Source organism: Chelonia mydas, chromosome 11 (assembly GCF_015237465.2).
Source record: "Chelonia mydas isolate rCheMyd1 chromosome 11, rCheMyd1.pri.v2, whole genome shotgun sequence".
NCBI lineage: Eukaryota > Metazoa > Chordata > Testudines > Cheloniidae > Chelonia > Chelonia mydas.
Genome location: NC_051251.2, coordinates 1982328 through 2001539, shown reverse-complemented (window position 1 = coordinate 2001539; position 19212 = coordinate 1982328). Strand labels below are relative to the sequence as shown.

At 61.5% G+C, this 19212-nt stretch overlaps 1 protein-coding gene across 1 annotated transcript; it reads right to left on the bottom strand.

Moving 5' to 3' along the window:
- Positions 1–13854: 13854 nt before the first annotated feature.
- On the bottom strand, positions 13855–18087 carry CRYBA2 (crystallin beta A2). The gene is made up of 4 exons (XM_007060436.3): positions 17930–18087; positions 17295–17436; positions 15214–15356; positions 13855–14002 (listed from the first exon to the last, which is right to left on the bottom strand). The coding sequence occupies exons 1-4, from the start codon at positions 18085–18087 to the stop codon at positions 13855–13857; spliced, it is 591 nt and encodes a 196-aa protein (XP_007060498.2).
- Between the last annotated feature and the right edge of the window lie 1125 nt (positions 18088–19212).

Genomic DNA, 19212 nt, shown 5'->3' with positions numbered 1-19212 from the left:
CACTCACCTCTGCCCTCTCACACTCACCCCCACCTGTCACACTCACCTGACCTGGCACACTCACCTCCACCCTGGTACATTTACCCCCACCCTGTCACACTCACCCTGCCTATCACACTCACCTCCACCCTGTCACATTCACCACAGCCTTGTCACATTCACCCGACCTGGCACACTCACCCCCACCCTGTCGCACTCACCCCCCGTCACACTCACCTCCGGCCTGTCACACTCACCTCTGCCCTGTCACACTCACCCCCACCTGTCACGCTCACCTCTGCCCTGTCACTCTCACCTCTGCCCTGGTACAATCATCCCCACCTGTCACACTCACCCAACCTGTCACACTCACCCCCACCTGTCACACCCACATCTTCCCTGTCACAATCCCCCCTCCTGCCCTGTGACACTGATCCCTTCCCTGTCACACTCCCACCCCATTACACTCACCTCACCCTCTCCCCTACCTTGTCACACTCACTCCTGCCCTGTAACACTACCCCCACTTGTCACACCCACAACCTTCCTGTCACACTCACCCCACCATCACACCCATGTCCTCCCTGTTACACTCACCCCACCTGTCACACTCAGCTACTCCCTGTTACACTCACCCCAATGTGTCACACTACCTCCTCCCTGTCACATTCACTGTACCCTGTCACACTTGCCTTCTCATATTCAACATCCCACCATGTCACATTTGTCCCCTCCCCATTTCTATCTCCTCTCATCATCACACTCATCCCTTCTGTAACAAAGTGGGACTGTTCTTAATGTTTCCTCTAAATAGTGTGGGGGTGCCTCAGTTTCCCCTAGGCAGTTCTTAAGTATCTAGGTGGTGGGATAAGGGTGTATGATCATTGCAGAGCCCTAGAGGACAGGTGTGTGCAGGGGTCTGGACACAGAGAATGGCCGACACCCTGTTTCCTGGCCACTGATGGCCTGGGCCCTTCCCCCTGCAAGGTGAGAGCTAAAGGGTTGGAGAACAAAGGAATCAGGTGACCTCCTGGCCCGGGGAAAGGAACAAAGCCCAGGGGAGGAGGGGCTGGAGGGAGTTTCAGTTTGGGGCTGTCTGGGACATGGAGTGAAATGCAGACGGGGTTGTCTGGCTCACTGCCCCCCAAAATGGACCCAGCTGAGGGGTCTGGTTCTCTGCACCTACAAGCTCTGTGTTAGACCATGTTCCTGTCGGCTAATAAACCTTCTGTTTTACTGGCTGGCTGAGAGCCACGTCTGACTGCGAAGTTGGGGGGCAGGACCCTCTGGCTTCCCCAGGAGCCCCGCCTGAGCAGACTCGCTGTGGGAAGTGCACGGAGGGGCAGAGGATGCTGAATGCTCCAAGGTCAGACCCAGGAAGGTGGAAGCTCTGTGAGCTGTGTGTCCTGAAGACAGGCTGCTCCCAGAGAGGAGATTTCCCCAGAGTCCTGATTGGCTTCATGGGGAGCAGTTCCAGAGCATCGCCCAGGGACTCCGTGACAACTGGTGGCAGAGGTGGGATGTACTGCACCCCGTGGACGGCGCTTCCTGCAGTAAGTGACTGGGGAGCAGTAAAAAGAAGGGGGATTGATGAGGACCAGGCTTGCTGAAGGCTCAGAGAGGAGCGGTTTCGGGGGGCGGTTAACCCCTGAGAGAGTGTGACCAGCAAGAAGGACTGTGCAGTAATGGGGTCCCCCTGGGGACTGCAGTGAGCAGTCTCAGGGGCCAGGGCGGAGCCTGCGGCTTGGCCCTGGGAAAGAGAAGGACTTTTGCAGTAACAGGGTTCCCCTGGGGATTGCAGCGAGCAGTCCAAGGGGCGGAGGAGTCTGCAGCTCGACCCTGGCAAAGAGGTGGTGACCTCGAGAAGGGCTGGCACACTAGGGGTTCTCCCTGGAAACCGTGGGGAGCTGAGAGCACACAGGCCTGTGAGTCCACAACAACTTGGGAAGAGCGGAGTTGATGGCCTGTCACCATCTCCTTAAGAAGGACATTGTAACCCTGTGCAGAAAGAGAGGGTTGCGCATTGGAAAGTTCACCAAAGCACAGTTCATTGTGCAGCTGGAGGAGGAGGACCGCTCTAAGGAACAGATTCCTGACCCCAAATGGGGCGAAAGCAGGATCTGGGAGCAGCTGGAGTGGGAGCCAGGCATCGCCAAGACTCCTGTCCCCGACCAGACGGGGGTCTTCACGATCGGGTTCCCCATCGGGGGATTGGAGATGGATGGGATTGGAGCTGAGTCCGAGAGAGCGAGAGGACTGTGAGAGACAGCGAGAGCCCGAGAAAGAGCTGCAGAAGCAGCAGCAGCGTGAACTGGCGGTGGTGGAGCGGAGAGGCCTAGGGGACCCCCCAGGGGTGAGTGGGGGTAGACCCCGGGGTGCCAGTTCCGCAGGGAACCTCGAGACTAAATTGCTGCCCCTGGTTAAGGAGGGGGGGGTGTGGATGCCCACCTCACTGCCTTTAAGCAGGCTGGAAATTTGAACCAGGAGGACCCTGCGGAAAAGCCCCGGTGTCTAGCTCCCTTGCTGGGTCCCAAGGCCATAGACTCCGTCAGCCAGATGGGTGGGGAGGTGGACAGGCTCCCACTCCTGACCCCAACCTATATGTCTGTGTGGAGTTTCCTGGGGCCAGGCCCCTCGGACCCCCAGTGGGAGTGGAAGGTGAAGGTCAATGGGGAGACATTCCTGGGGTGGCGAGATCCTGGGACAGAGAGAACTGTTGTCAGGCCTGGGTGGTGCAGCCTCAGATGCCGAGGGGCTGTGTGAGCTGAGTGAGGGTCCCAGGGACGAAGCCCCTCGCCCTGCCTATGGCCCAGATCCCTGTGCAGACCCAGGATGGGTCGGGCTGGCTGGTTGTTGGGGTTCTCCAGGATACCAGCTGCGAGACCCTGTTGGGGGGTGACTGTGTCTCTTTGGGACAGGATCCAGGCCCTGCTCCTGTAATGGCCAAAGGTTTGAATTTGAATCCAGGGAACCAATCGGTGGAGAGGGGGCTCACGCTGGCTCTGATGCAGTGAGGAAAGCAGCGAGCTCGCTGCCTACCCCCTCTGGGACAGCAAGGGCAGTGCTGAGCACAGTGGGAGCTGAGACCCCAGCTGAGGGGGGGAGACACAGGCAGGGCAGGGGATCAGTTGGGAGTGGCAAGGTGCTGGGTAAGGAAAGTCTGGATGAGCCTAGGCAGCCTTGTGAGCTGATGGCTGTGTCTAGTCAGCAGCGTGGGAAGGCGAGGAGAGTGGAAGATGAGTGTCCCTGAACCTTACCTGTTAGCTGGGTGGAGAATTGTGACCGTGAAGGAAATGTGCCTGTGTCTGTCAGGGGTATTGACTTGCCTATGGAGGGAGCTACCCTGGTCTCCAGGCAGTTGTCTGTGACCAGCCTTGTGTGCTGGGACCAGGGGAAAGAGATCCCAAGCTGTGTGTCTGGGAAAGGAGAAAGTGTGTCCGGCTCTTCTTTGTCTGTGGAGCAGACAGAAGGGGCCTTTCAGCCTGTGACGGTTGAGGGTCGTGCAGTTGTCTCAGAGCTGGTTCTGGATTCAGCTAAAGCCCAGGAAGGGAAGGGTCCTAAGTTTGGGTCTGCTCGGGAGAATGGCCCTGTAACTAGGTCGCATCCAGTTAGTGTCTATGTAAAATCCCAGAGCCCAGACAATTCTGGTGCTTGTATTTTGCCTGTTGCTAGTGTGTTGTTGGGAAAGGGTGCAGCAACTCTGTCTAATCAGGGTGAGATCCTAGCCAGGGCACAAGGAGAGCATGAAGGTGTGTGATTGTGTTACCTACTGAGGGTGTGGAAACCTGTAGCAAGAAGGAAAAGATTCCTGAATTTGTGTGTGGCAAAGGGAAGGAGAATGCTTCTGACCTTTTCTCTAGGAAGTCTGTCAGTTTGCCTGAAAGGGGATTGTGTAGGAATCCGCCGGATGGGCCAGAGGTAATTCTGGATGTAAGGGAGACCCAGAAAGGGTCTGTTGTTGCTCAGGAAAGTGTTCCTCTAGAGCAAGCCCTAGGTGAAGAGGGTCAGAGCAGAATTTCTGTGAGGGGTGAATTGTTGCATAGAAAAGCCCGAGGGAAAGGAATCCTCATGGAGTCTTTGCAAGCAGTTTACTGCAACTGAAGGGTGTGAAAGTGATTTAATTAAGACAGTTTCAGTTCCTAACAGCCAGAAATTTTCTGTTGTGAATGGATCCACTGACTTTCCTGTTGAAAGATCCAGTGTGGATAGCCTTGAGAAGGTCTCAGATGAAGTGAAAGCTGTTAAGAAAGTTAAACCGTCCTATAACCAAGTGGCTATGTTTGGCCAGCTTGCTGGGGAGAAGACCCAATCCGAGTTTGACCCCCTGGGGTTTTGGGGTGGCCAAAGGGCTCGGGCCGCATAAACCTTCCCACATGTGGCCTGCGAGTGCTACCGACCACCCCCGACCTAAGGGAGGGTGTGAAACTGGAAGGGCCTGGTGTAACTCCTACCAAGGAATGGGAGAGATGCTGGGGCATCCATGGGAACATTGGTGGATTCGAACTTCCCCAGGTCACAGGCTAAAGTGACCCTGCTCAGTTCGATCTCGAAGGGGGGAGAGATGTGACGAAGTGGGACTGTTCTTAATGTTTCCTCTGAATAGTGTGGGGGTGCCTCAGTTTCCCCTAGGCAGTTCTTAAGTATCTAGGTGATGGGATAAGGGTATATGATCATTGCAGAGCCCTAGAGGGCAGGTGTGTGCAGGGGTCTGGACACAGAGAATGGGCGACACCCTGTTTCCTGGCAACTGATGGCCTGGGCCCTTCCCCCCTGCAAGGTGAGAGCTAAAGGGTTGGAGAACAAAGGAATCAGGTGACCTCCTGGCCCGGGGAAAGGAACAAAGCCCAGGGGAGGAGGGGCTGGAGGGAGTTTCAGTCTGGGGCTGGCTGGGACACGGAGTGAAGGGCAGACCTGGTTGTCTGGCTCACTGCCCCCAAAATGGACCCAGCTGAGGGGTCCTGTTCTCTGCACCTACAAGCTCTGGTTTAGACCATGTTCCTGTCGTCAGATAAACCTTTTGTGTTACTGGCTGGCTGAGAGTCCCGTCTGACTGCGAAGTTGGGGGGCAGGACCCTCTGGCTTCCCCAGGACCCCGCCTGGGCAGACTCGCTGTGGGAAGCACATGGAGGGGCAGAGGATGCTGAATGCTCCGAGGTCAGACCCAGGAAGGTGGAAGCTGTGTGAGCTGTGTGTCCTGCAGACACAGAGAGGAGACTGCCCCAGAGTCCTGCCTGGCTTCATGGGGAGCAGTTCCAGAGCATCGCCCAGGGACTCCGCGACACCTTCTTGTTCCTGCCCTGCAGCATCACACTCCCTGCCACTCCCACCCCTCCTCGGGGTCACGCTCCCCCACACTCCTGCCCCCCAACTGCCACTCACACTGTTCCTGAGGTCCTGGTAGGTGCCCAGGGCCCTCCCCTGCCTGGTCAGGGGCCGCCTGCGAGAGCAGGTCTGGACACCAGGACCCAGGAGGCCCCTCCCAGCCCTATGTCCCTATGCAGAGCCAGGGGTTGGCAGATAGCGGCTAACCTACCCTGGGGCAGCCTGAGGCCCACTGGCCTGGCTGCCATGGCCTGCTAAGGGACTTGCAGCCACCATGGGTTAGCCTGGGCACAGGATCACCCCAGCCATGCCCCCTCCTACCCAGGAATGCCTTGTGCTGGGGACTCCTGAGGGAGGGGGGCAGAGCTCTGTCTGTGGAGCGGGCAGCCTTTCCAGGGGGGTATTCCCTGGCTGGCTTTACAGCAGCTATGAATCAGGGTGGCACAGGGGTCGCACGAGTGAATGAGGCCCTGAGGGGTTAATATTGACTCAGACATTCATTTTGTTCCTATTAGTTTACAGTTTTCCCTGCCCCTGCCTCTGCCCCTGCCCCATTAGGGGCTGTGAGAGCTGCCTTGTACCCAAAGAAACCAAACACCCACCTGAATCCACCCCTGTGGGTGTCTCGGCATCGTCACTTGTTCCAGCCCAGAGACACCCAAGCAAAGCTCATGAATGTCTGGGCTGGACTCCCCCCGTCCGCTCTGAGTGCAGTCAGCCAACCCGGTGCAAAGAGGCGGGGTCCGAGGTGGCCGGTGTGATCGGGTAGCACTTTACTCCGGCTTTGCACAGCTGTGAACTGAAAGGCAGGCGAGAGGGGGAAAGGGTTTGCCGCTCTAATGACACCTCCGCTTTTCTTTTAAATTGGTGGAAATGAGGAAGTTTGTGCAGTTAAAGATCGTGGAAAGGAGGTAGACAAAGATTTGTCCAGTTCTTTGGTACCCAAATGTGAATGATTCATTGATTCAACGGTTATATTCGGGTGTCGTGTCTCGGAGTTTAGCCACTACCAGTCTGGAACAGATGCAAACCAGTGTCCAAGAGGTAAAAGGCCCATTTCCCATTCCCCATTCCCCACCCCCCTGAGCCAGGCAGAGCCCCTGACCTGGGCCGGATCAGAACCAGTCCCTGGAGGTAAAAAGTCCCGTATCCCACTCCTTTTCCCCCTCCTCTCCCACATGGAATCACAGTCTTTCTTAAACAGGAGGCATTTATTAAAGAAAACAGCTATGAACTGTAGACACAAACAAACAGACTCCTCCACAGCTTGAATTCCAGCTTTGTTTCCATTGTTTACCAGGGACTAGGCCCCGTCTGGCCTGCTGTACAGCACCCAGAGACCTCCAGTGGATGGATAATATAACTGCAAAGACATATCATTATTGAGAGGACCCAGGAGGTAATACAGCTCCTAGCTATAACCCTGCTGGCCCAGATTGCTATGCAGAAATAATGGGGGGACAGCATCTTTCCCACTCCCGGCCCCATCCCCTAAACTAAGTGTGCAGAACGTCACCCCTCTGGGTGTGAACGGGGAGATGGTGCCCCAAACTGACTTGGTAGGGCAGCCTAAATCTACCCTGCACGCCCAGACGCCAAGTCCCTGCCCTGACGAGCTCACAGTCTAAATAGACACGATCCACAAGAGGGAGAGGATGGCAGAGGCCCTGTGTAGATGCTCAGATAGCCTAGGGAGATCATGATATAAGAGTCTATGGGTATCCCATTCCCTCCTCCCCAGGAGCCATCCAAGCAGCCCCTCGGCCTGGGTGACGACTGCCATGTGGATTGAATCCGTCCCTCATGCCCCTTAATCCAAGGGCGTGGGTTAGGAGTGGGTGTCCCAGGGCTGGATGTCGGAAAGGCCTGGGTAATATGGTGGCCACCGATCCCGGTTAGAGTCACGTGCTGACGTAAGGACAACTGGACATTCTGACCTGAATGGGGGGGCCCAGAGGGGGATGGAAAACCATCAGCTGAAATCTGGTGATAGGGGATGGGGTGTGATCCTCAGTGTACAGAACCATCGGCTTGTTCCCCTCCCGGCTCACCCCCTGCCCATGCCCTCCCTCCCGGCTCCTTCCATTCATACATGGAGCTTCCCCTGCCCGGCGGGTTCTCCTCACGCGTCCCAGACTTGCTTTAGCTGCCTGAGTCCTTCTAACCAACCACAGGCAACTGAAAACAAGCCCGACACACAGAGGGGGCAAAGGGGGATCCAGCCTGAGGACAGCAGGGCCGCTCCTGGGCCAGCGAATGTGCCAGGCTCTGAGCCCAGCTCCCAGCTACCTGGCCAGAGAAGATGCCTGGCTCCAACCTGTGTCCGAGCCGTTTGTTCTTTCTTCCCTGGAATGTCCTGTGGTGACCAGGGTGTGGCACAAAGGAGCCGGGGCAAGGGTCGGGGGCACCAGGCCAGCCGACCTCTGAGCTCAGCTGTTGTTGAGGGAAAGGACAGGACCCACTCCACCAGGGCAGCCCGTTCACACACTTGCAGCCTGCACCAGCCCTGCTCCCCCCATGGCCAGCACATGGAGCCTGACTGCCCTCTCCCCCACACCTGGGCACAGGCATCCCGACGGGGGGCAGCTTACGCTCACTCTGCATGGGGGTGCCAGGCCAAGACAGGAAGCAAAGAGCAGAGACTCCTGGGGGGGGGGCAGGGCAGTGCTGAGCTGGGGTGTGGGGCAGCAAGTGATTGGGGTGGGGGGTGCTCCTGGGCTACTCCAGGACAGAGACGAGCCAGGCTTTGGAGAACAGGAGGAAGATCCAAAGCTGCACAAATACCTACTGTGCCCAGATGCCGGGGTCCTGACCTCCTGCGCTTCCTGCATCAGCTCCTGGCCCTCCCCGCGGCCTGGGGGTTGGGACTAGGACCGGCCTAACAGGGCTGGGGGTGCAGGCCAGAGCTGAGACACTTCAGCAGAGCTCGGTGGGGGGTGAGACGCCGAGCTGAGTTAGCAGGGGAGCTGCGGGATGGGATTGAGGGGCATTGGCAGGGCCGAGGACGTGCCAGGGGCAGCCCGGGGGAGGGGTAAAGGTTGGCATTGAGGGGTCTTGGCAGAGCAGTGGGGGGCCCAGGCCTCGGATGGCAGGGGGCTGACGAGCAGGCGTGGAGGCGGGGGAGCAGCACAGCAGGGGGGGTTATTTGGGCAGCACCTTCCCATACCAGTCGAGTCTCTCCGCAGCACTGGAAGCATCTCGCCGTCCGGAGCAGGAAATCCATGCCCAGAAAAAAGAGGGGAGAGCTGGTGGGTCATCTGATGCCCCCCTCTCCCCCCCCGCCCCCAGCCCTGCAGGGAAGTTTCCTGGCCTTAGACCAGAGGGATGAGGAAAGTCCCAGCCCAGCACATCAGGGCAATTCTCCAGCCCTCCTCTCCCAGCTCGCCAGGCCTCCAGCTCCCCTCGGAACCGGCTGCGCCCTGGGGAGCCAAGGGCCAGCCCAGCCCATTCGCCTGCCGGGGCTCGACTCAGAGGGCGGAGCGAGCAGGCAGGGGAGAGGGAGCCAAGGGCTGACGTGTCCCTGGCCGGCGCGGGGAAGCTCAGGTGCGCTACCTGCCCGGGCAGGGTGGGCCGCAGCGCTGGCATGTGTTTGTGGAAGGGGAGAGGCTGGCCAGCACTTCCTTAGAGGAGCAGTGGGGGCAGGGTGTGCTGGGGATGGGAGCCTGGTTGAGCCGGCAGCTGGTGGGGAAGGAAGGGGGAGCTGGTTTCCTGGAGGGGGGGAAGGGGTGGGGCTGGTTTATGGGTGGGGTGTGGAGAGGGGGAGGGAGTTGGACCTAATGGGATTTTCATTCAAGGAGGGGGGGCAGGGGGCAAGGGGACAAAGAGGGGGGTGTTGCAGGGTAATTTTAGAAACCAGGATTCCCGAGCCATGGGATTAGGGGCAGCTGCTCCCCCTCTGTGTCATGAGAACAGGGAGGCCCTGATCCTCAATGGTGCCCAACTGTGACGAAGTGGGACAGTTCTTAATGTTTTCTCTGAATACTGTAAGGGTGCCTCAGTTTCCCCTAGGCATTTCTTAAGTCTCTAGGGGGTGGGATAAGGGTGTAATTGTTGCAGAGCAAAGGGCCAGGGTACATAAATGGCCGACACTCGGTCTCCTGGCAACTGATGGCCTGGACCCTTCCCCCTGCAAGGTGAGAGCTAAAGGGCTGGAGAACAAAGGAATCAGGTGACCTCCTGGCCCGGGAAAGGGACAAAGCCCAGAGGAGGAGGGGCTGGAGGGGGAGTCAGTTTGGGGCTGGCTGGGGACATGGAGTGAAGGGCAGACGTGGTTGTCTGGCTCACTGCCCCCCAAAATGGACCCAGCTGAGGGGTCCTGTTCTCTGCACCTGCAAGCTCTGTTTTAGACCATGTTCCTGTCATCTAATAAACCTTCTGTTTTACTGGCTGGCTGAGAGTCACGTCTGACTGCGAAGTTGGGGGGCAGGACCCTCTGGCTTCCCCAGGACCCCGCCTGGGCGGACTGGCTGTGGGAAGCGCATGGAGGGGCAGAGGAGGCTGAATGCTCCGAGGTCAGACCCAGGAAGGTGGAAGCCGTGTGAACTGTGTGTCCTGCAGGTTCAGAGTAGCCGCCGTGTTAGTCTGTATCCGTAAAAAGAACAGGAGGACTTGTGGCACCTTAGAGACTAACAAATTTATTAGAGCATAAGCTTTCGTGAGCTACAGCTCACTTCATCGGATGCAGACAGGCTGCTCCCAGAGAGGAGACTTCCCCAGAGTCCTGCCTGGCTTCGTAGGGAGCCGTTCCAGAGCATCGCCCGAGGACCCCGTGACACCAACTGCCATTGAAATCAGTGGGGTTCTGGCCCCTCACTACCTCTGAGGGTCCAGACCTAAACCCGTTCCTCTCCAGGGCCTGGGACCCCTCGCTGTGGCCTCCCTACCCGCGTGGGGCAGAGGGAGGAGCTGGGACAGAGAAAGGCCAGGACTTGCCCCAGGGCGAAGCACCGCCGGAGCCAGCGAGAGAACCCAGGAGTCCTGATTCCTGGTCCGCTGTTTTAGTCCCTGTAAATTCAGGGATTCCCTGAGCAGCGCCAGGGGCTCCCCGGACCGGAACTCAGCCCAGGTGTCTGCCCCTCACCCCCTGCGGGGACTGACCCACAGTCCCTGTGTGCGCCCCCCGGGGGGGTGTTTGCAGATGCGTGGCGGGGGCCCGGCGCCTGGGGGTGTCCGCCCGGGCACCCCCCTGTACCGCCGAGGGGCAGCTGGGAGAGGGGGCAGGTGCTGGGCCCTGTAGGAGGAGGGGGGCGGATTATCCCAGGGGTCCGCACGGGGGGGTCTCTGTGCCCGGGGTGATCCAAAGGGGGGCCCCCGGAGGGCTTTCGCCGCCGGGGCTCCGAGCAGGGGGCTCCCCGGCGCCCAGCTGCCCGCGCTCCCCGCTGCTCCGGGGGCGGGGTAGGGGAGGCGGAGCCCGGCCGCCCCGGAGCCGGATCCCGGTGCGGATGTGCCCGCGTGGCCTGGGCAGCCGGGCCGGGGGGCGGGGAACCGACCGCGGCCGATCGGCCAGGGGCGCTCGGCCGCGGGGTGGGGGCCCCCGGACCCCTCGTGTGTGAGGAGGGGGATTGACCGGGGGGGGCTCATGGGGGCTCCTCCTCCCGGCCGGGGTCTGCCCTGGGAGCCGGGCTGCGCCCCACACGAGATGTCTGGTAACCCCCCGCCCCCGGTGCAGCCCCTAGCGCCCCCAGATGTGCCCCTGGCCCCAGAGAGGGACTGCCCTAAAGCCCCCTGGACTAGCCCTGTGGCCCCCAGGGAATCCCCTCTTCATCCCCAGGGAATACCCCTAACTGCCCCACAACGCAGCCATAACTTCCCCCGCAGATCACCCCTAACTGCCCCCACGGGTCACCCCTAACTGCCCCACAACTCACCCCTAACTGCCCCCACGGATCACCCCTAACAGCCCCCCACAACTCATCCCTAACTGCCCCACAACTCACCCCTAACTGCCCCCACGGATCACCCCTAACTACCCCACAACTCATCCCTAACAGCCCCCCACAACTCACCCCTAACTGCCCCACAACTCACCCCTAACTGCCCCCACGGATCACCCCTAACTACCCCACAACTCATCCCTAACAGCCCCCCACAACTCACCCCTAACAGCCCCACAACTCACCCCTAACTGCCCCCACGGATCATCCCTAACTCCCCACAACTCATCCCTAACAGCCCCCCACAACTCACCCCTAACTGCCCCACAACTCACCCCTAACTGCCCCCACGGATCACCCCAAGTACCCCTCACAACTCACCCCTAATTGCCCCATAACTCACTCCTAACTGCAACCACTGTGGTTCGTGTGACCATTTACTGCTTCTGTTAGGGTTATCCCCCCGCCCCCAGCCCACCTGCCCCATCCCACCCTGCCCAGCCCCGTCCCCTGGGCCAGGGCTGATGGTGCCAAGGGCAGGCGGGAGCCGCGGGACTTGTGTGCTAGTCCCCATTCACCCCCACCCACAGGTCAGCGCTGCACCCTGTGGGGGGGGCTGTCGGTGGCTGGTGTTCATAGGGGTCCCCGCGCTGTTTGCATTGTTCCCGCGTCTCATGATATTTGGTGTTTCTCTTCAAGCCCCAACTGCCAGAGTCATGGGACTTTGGGAGACTCTCGGCTTCCACGGAAAGAAAAGGAAGTTCCTCGCCCTCTGGGCTGTGGTGAAAAGCCCGAGAATCTGACCCCCGAGGACTCGAAAGCAAATCAACACAACCCCCCAGATCCTCTGTGAAATCTCCTGGTTTTTAAGCCAGTCTTGTGGGCTGGGGGCCCTGGCTGGCGATTTCTGAATGCTTGGGATTGGCACCGCTGGTTCGTGTGTGGGTGCCCCTGCCCACCCCATGTGGGCAAAGAAACTCCACTTCCTGCCACCCCATCTGCTGATCCTGCCTCACCACCCCCCACTCCCCCTTCTTCTGGCCCTGCCTCACCCCCCCACCCCCACCCCCATCCGCTGGCCCTGCCACCTCCCCATCCACTTCCCAGCCGCTTGCTTCAGCTGCCCTGGCTCGGTCTCCCACCACCCTCACCCCACATTCTCCACTCATCCAGCACCAGCCTCCTCCCCTGCTGCAGCTTCCCTGTATCCCTGTCTCTCCCCCTCTCCCTTCCCCTGGGCCTTAGACCTTCCACTGCCCCTCCTGCCATCTGCCCTGTGAGGCCTGGCTTGTACGCGCGCACGGCGCTGCACAAGCCCTGCACGAGGAGCTGCGCTCTGCTAAACAATATCCCCCTGGGACGGTGATTGCAGAGGCACCGTGCGTCCAAGCCGGGGATTGTGATGGGCTCAGCTACACGTGCTGGGATCAGACCCCGCACCTCTCAGTGGCCACACTCCCACATCAGCCACCTTGCTTCTGCCCCTGCCAGGACCCACACAAGGGACAAGGGCGCCAGCTGAGCTGTTTGAGCCCTTTCTTTGGGGTAGACAATATAGGACGCTCACTTTGCCAGCGCCCGGCTTTTGATGTTACTGATTAAATGATCTGGGCAGTCCCTGTGTGTGTGAGAGAGAGCGCGCACTGCCCTCTCCTGGCTGCACTCAGAACTGCTCCACCATGTGTCAGACTCTATACTGCTAACAGCAAAGGGGATTCTCTGTTAGAGCAGGTGCTTTTTGGAGAAGTCGATCTGTCCCAGCTGTTGTGCATGGTGCCTGATGGTAATCTGGAGGGGCCAAGTGGCCTCTGAGTTGTTGCACTAATTTGCAACCAGAAAGGCCAGCAGGTGTGCATGGGATGGAGGCAAATTGGCACCGGCGGGTGGGGAAAGTGGAGGGGACCTTCCCACCGATTGATCTGCGAGGGGAGAACTGAGCTCGTGTGCCCAATGTCTCCAAGGGGGCTGCAGACCCGGTGACCCACCTGGCTACCCGGTGTGTGGCTGATACAGTGCCACCCTGTCAGCTCGCAAAGACTTCTGGCTCCCGAGTGCGTGTGCACCAGTGTGCATGCAGCTGCCTGAGTGCACGTGCAAAGCCAGTGCTCCCTTGCACACTCACAGGGATGTCAAGCCCTGTCCCCTGGGAGGAAACTCAGCCACCAGGGGGAGAGTCGGACCCGATGATCCAATCCTTCTGGCCTCTTCGGCTCTAGGTTTCTGCCCACTCCTCAATTTCCCTTTCCCCAGGCGCCCACCCCCATCTGGGCTACGAGTCCCTCCACCAGGGACAAGCTTGGCTCCTGCGGCTGCTGCAGAGACCTGGGGGCAATGGGGGGGCCTCCCTTTTCATTTGCTCCTTTCCCTGCCCACTGGCCTCTTCATCCCAGCCAGCTGGGAGCCCGAGTGTTTGCTGGGGCTTTGCGCTCTCTTTTGGGGGTGCAGCATTGGGGGGGGGGTCCCCCGAAACAGCCCGGAGCGGTTGGTGTTTTGTCCCAGCCACAGAGACGTGGAAGAAAGAGGCCGCAGTGGCACCGTTCCCCGCCACGTCCCTGCCCCGCGGCAGAGCTTTCACCCCGACAGAGAACGCGAGCGGCCGAGTCTGGTTGAGAGACGCCTTTATTCGCTAGCGGGGGCGGGGCTCTCGCCCGCCAGGCCCCGCGGCGGGGCCCTGCCCGGCTCAGTGCTGGATACGGCGGATGGACTGGACCTGGTTGGTGTGGGCCTGGGTGCTGAACTCCGTGTACTTGGGGAACTCGCCGTTCTGCCTGTCCCACTCCAGCACGTACTGGTAGCCCCGGTATCCTGGGTACTGGTACGCGACCCACCTGCAGGGGCAAAGCATCGCCATGGGGCAGAGCCCCCCCCAGCTTTCCGTCTTCACTCCCACCCAGCCACCCTCCCTTGGGCCCTGGGCATCCTCCTGAGTGAGTGAGGGTCCGGCTTCAGGGCGGGGGAAGGGGGATGCTCTCCCCACCCTTATGGGGCCTCCCACTTCCTCCCTTTGGGGTTGACAGAAACATGCACCCTCCTCTGAGCCTCTCTTGGCCTCCCTCGAATTTGGGGCCCCTTTCTCCCCCGAACGCTCGGCCCCTCACCCATTCTCCCCCACTCACAGCGCAGGTCTCAGCCACAACCTCTGAGACGAGCTCAGGGACCAGGATGGTGCATAGGGCCTAGTGCATAGGGCCCAGGATGGTGCATAGGGCCCGGGATGGTGCACAGGGCCCGGGATGGTGCATAGGGCCCGGGATGGTGCATAGGGCCCGGGATGGTGCACAGGGCCCGGGATGGTGCATAGGGACCGGGATGGTGCACAGGGCCCGGGATGGTGCACAGGGCCCGGGATGGTGCATAGGGACCGGGATGGTGCATAGGGCCCGGGATGGTGCATAGGGCCCGGGATGGTGCATAGGGCCCGGGATGGTGCACAGGGCCCGGGATGGTGCACAGGGCCCGGGATGGTGCATAGGGCCCAGGATGGTGCACAGGGCCCGGGATGGTGCATAGGGCCCGGGATGGTGCACAGGGCCCGGGATGGTGCACAGGGCCCGGGATGGTGCATAGGGCCCGGGATGGTGCATAGGGCCCGGGATGGTGCACAGGGCCCGGGATGGTGCATAGGGCCCGGGATGGTGCACAGGGCCCGGGATGGTGCATAGGGACCGGGATGGTGCACAGGGCCCGGGATGGTGCACAGGGACCGGGATGGTGCATAGGGCCCGGGATGGTGCACAGGGCCCGGGATGGTGCACAGGGCCCGGGATGGTGCATAGGGACCGGGATGGTGCATAGGGCCCGGGATGGTGCACAGGGACCGGGATGGTGCACAGGGCCCGGGATGGTGCACAGGGCCCGGGATGGTGCACAGGGACTACAATGAAGTTTAGTGCCCAATCCAGCCAGGTACAGGTGCACCCTGGATAGCCAGTGACCCCAGTGGATGTTGGGGGTGCTGAGCACACTACCAGCCGGGCCCAGTGGGGTGGCTGTCCGGGGTCACTCAGCCCCTGGCACCCCACGGCTGGAGGCTACTTACGCTCCCGAGTTCACCTTGATAGAAGCCACCTCTTTGCTGCCCCAGCCCATGGCCTGCAGCGAGGGGAAGTCGTCGCTCAGCTCAAACTTCCTCCCCTGGAAGTTCTCCACCTCGTAGAGGGTGACTTTGCTGTCGCTGTGGTTCTGTGTGGGGAGGAGGCCAGTCAGGACGGGCCCCCACAGCCAGACGGGGCTCCCCGCTCGCCCCCTCTCCAGCCCCCTCGTCTCTCGTGCCCTCTGGGCTCCGTGCCCGGCCCCTCTCCCAGCAGCTCTGCTCTAGATGGCCCCTGCCGCTTGGGGGCTGGGCTACACTCCCCCTGGGGCCTGTGGCAGGGCAGCCGTACCCCACTTAGTCAGTGGGGTGCCCTGGGGAAGGGAGGGGGGAACCGACGCCCCGACAGCGCCTGGTCTTTTCTTTCTCAGCTGCCTCCTTAACTTGAAATCGCCGGCCACTGCTGGAGACACCCTGCGCCGACTCCCAGTGCGGGGGGCAAGCGGTGCCAAGGGAAGAGCTGACCAGGCTGGGCCAGGGAAACACCAAAGGGTCCCACGCTGGTGCCAGGCTCTGCACAGACCCAGCACGAGCCGGCCCCTGCCCCAGCGACAGAGACAAGGCGGACGAAGCTGAGGACACCCTGGGGAGCTGAGACACCCAGGGTCATGCGGGGAGGGCTTGGACCAGAACCAACTTCCCTTGAGTCCCAGCCCAGTGCGTTCACCACCAGGTCAGCCGTGCAAACCTCTCCTTTCCTCTCCAGCTAACCGTGCCCGTGTCCTGCGCCTCCCATTGCTCTCCTCTTCCAGAGACGCCTGCCCCGGAGCCCCCCGGGGAGCTGGGGGCCGGAGCTGCAGGCCCATGCTGGCCATGTCCGTCTCACTCCAGAGGATGCCGATGTGCTTGCCTCTCCCTAGTGCCCGCGCCTGCCTGGGGGATGCGCTGGTACCCCCGTGCCAGGGAGAGCCAGAGGCAGGCGCGACGATGCCAAACGCCCAGTGGTCTCGGTGCCACACAGTTGCTATCCCTGCTTTGGCTCTCAGGGCTTCTCAAGGCCTGAGTTGTCTCTGCTACAGAGGGACGATGCAGACGCTCTGGGCAGCCATGACCTGCGGCTGCCCATTGGGCACCGAGAGCCAGGGTTGGTACTTAGCCCGTGCCTGGGTGCCGGCTGGCTGGGAGACTGGCGGGCACCGAGGGGTTAATCTCAAGGACCACACTAGATGTGGTGCTGTCCCCCACCCCCACCCGTCTGCGTTCTTCCCCACCGAGCAGCCCTGCCAGCGAGCAGCGATCTTATCTCAGCCCCTTTATTAAAGCCTGAGCATATCTGCCTGGCGGTTATTAAAACGCTGGGGCGGGATGCGGGGCTGGAGCCAGGGGACGTGCCAGGGTTTACAGCCCTTGTGTCTCTGCAGATGGAGTGATAGGGCTACAGCCTGGCATGGGGGGAGCCGAGACCTGGGTGGGAATGTCCAGCGAGGCCCCAGCAATGTCCCTTCCCGGTGTCACTGGCCCCAGCTGGCAGGAGCGTGCACCCCATGCCAGGCTGCCCCTTTGCCACCCGGCAGCCCCTTCTCTGGGGAGCCTGGCAGGGCCCAGACAGTGACACTTGGGTTCCCCTGCACTAGCCCCACCTGCTCCTGGGTGGGGGGCGGTTTAAACACCGAACACTGCCGGCTGCCTGGTGTGTTTAGAATCACAAAATCGGTCCGTGAGAGGGATCCTAGAAGGGCTTTTAACCTCAGCAACCTACTGCTGTCCTGTAAAGGCAGTGACCTGGCAACTGTATGACCGTCCGGCTGTCTGTCTATCCATCCCCATACAACCCCTGTCTGTCTGTCTATCCATCCATCCCCATACACCCCTTCTATCTATCTATCTATCTATCCCCAGGCACCCCCTCTATCTATCCATCCCTGCTCATCACCCAGGCACGAAGACGATACGAGATTTCCATGAGACTTTCCATTGTCTCCTTGGCCCCAGGCCCCCTGCTGGGCCGTGGCCCCTGGGCCAGCTTGACGGGCGCATGGGCCAGCGTGGGAGGAGATGGGGACGATCCGGGGGGGGCGCGTCCGACTCACGGCGCATTTGATGGGCCGGAACGACAGCAGGTGCTCCGTTCGGTAGCCGCTGTTTCCGCTCCAGGCCTCCCAGCGGGGGTAGTCGCCCTTCTCCAGGATGAACTGCTGCCCCTGGTACTCCGGGTACTCGAAACCCACCCAGCTGTGCGAGAGGGGGAGGGGACGGTGTCAGCAGTGCCAGCACGTCTGCAGGAACCTGCCCCGGAAAGCGGGGCTGGCAAAGTCCCCAGGAGGAGGGGGCAGGGCAGGCACCCAAGGGACCCAGTCTGGGCTGCCCCCTCCTGGACAGATCAGCTGCCCCTTGCCCTCAGCACGGCCTGCGGGAGGGAGCCCGTCTCTTGCCCCCTGCAGCCTCGGCCTCACCCTCATGCTCCCCATTGCACAGCAGGAGAAACCGAGTCACAGAGCAGGGAAGCAACTTGCCCAAGGTCACCCAGCGAGTCTGTGGCGGAGCTGGGGATAGGACCCAGGTGTCCTGCCTCCCTGGCGTGTGCTCTGACCCCTGCTGTGCTGCGGAGCTGCCCTACGGCCTGGCGCCTCGCGGGAGGCAGCGGCGAGGGACGTGCCGTGCTGCAAAGCAGCTGCCAGCATGAAGGGGCCCCAGGGCGGGTGAGGCTGGGGCCTGGGGCACTTACGGGCCATTCTCCACCTTAATGGAGCGGATCTTGCGGAAGCCACGGTCCATGATGCTGGGACACTCCTGCAGGAACTCGCTGCGCTTGCCCTGGAAGTTCTCCTCCTCCCAGGCCGTGAGCTTGAACTGGCCCAGGGCCTCCATGGGCGGGCTGGTCATTGGGAGCTCTCCAGCTGCAGGGACAAAGCCCACCTCAGCCCTACGAGACCTCTGCCCTGGCCCCCCAGAGCGACACGGCTCCAGCCAGGGCAGGGCACGAGTCTCAGCTAGGACCATGGCGGAATCTGGGGTCCTACAGCTCAATCGGCCCCATGGTTTGCCTTTGCCCCGAGGGGGAATAGGAGCACGGCTGGGGCAGCTACATGTTGGGATTGAGGAGTTAGGGGCATGAAGCCCGGGGCTGGGCTAGCAGGGGCTGCGGGTCGGGAGTGAGAGGGAATGGGAGAGCTGGGGATAGCCCAGGGCCGGGCTAGCAGGGGGCTGCGGGTGGGGAGTGAGGGGCACTGGCAGAGCTGGGGATAGCCCAGGGCCGGGCGAGCAGAGGGCTGCGGGTGGGGAGTGAGGGGCACAGGTTGCATTGTGCCCGCCCGTCCCATTCCCATCTCTCCCCAGTGCTCTCAGCCCCTCACATTTCAATCCATCTATTTCCTCCGACAGCTGGGAGAGCGACAGCCCCTCCTGCCAGCCCGGGGGGAGGGCCAGAGGAACGGGGGGGGGACAGGACAGACCCTGGCTGGCAAATTTCTGAGAAACTCACTCCCGCAAAGGTGTGGCAGCAGCTGAGACCTCCCCCGCTCCCACCGCCCCAGGTCCAGGTCCAGCATCCTCTCCCCAGCGCCCAGCCCCAGTGGCCCCCCATTCCACTGCCCACAGGGGCCGGCAGTACAGTGGGGGTCCTGCTGGGGACAGTGCAGCCACTGGGGCTGAGAGACAGAGCAGCCCCACAGCTCAGCCCCACAGGGTCCCGTCCTGTCCCAGCGCCAGGGCAGGATCATCCCATCTCCGGGGCAGAGCCCAGCAAGGGGGCTCCCACTCCCCACGCAGGGAGGCTCCTGCTGCCCAAGGTTGGATCCAAAGCAGGCTGCAGCTGGGGGTGGATGACAGCCCAGTAAATGGTGCCTGGATCCCCCAACAGGCTGAGCCTCTGCCCCATAAGCTGAGGGGCCCCCCCAATGGAAAGATGCCTCCCCCCCCCCCAGCCCAGCCACCTCCCCGCCCAGACCAGAGGGGCTCCTCTTTCTCCCACCCTGTGTCCTCGGCCTTCCCAGCTGTGCCCTCCCGCTC

Excerpts from the sequence above, each read along its gene's own strand:
- CRYBA2 (XM_007060436.3), bottom strand. The coding sequence starts at position 18,087 with ATGACCAGCCCGCCCATGGAGGCCCTGGGCCAGTTCAAGCTCACGGCC. Across the intron at positions 17,437-17,929 it reads ATTAAGGTGGAGAATGGCCC|CTGGGTGGGTTTCGAGTACC; the intron begins GTAAGTGCCCCA and ends CCTCTCGCACAG. Across the intron at positions 15,357-17,294 it reads TCCGGCCCATCAAATGCGCC|AACCACAGCGACAGCAAAGT; the intron begins GTGAGTCGGACG and ends CTCCCCACACAG.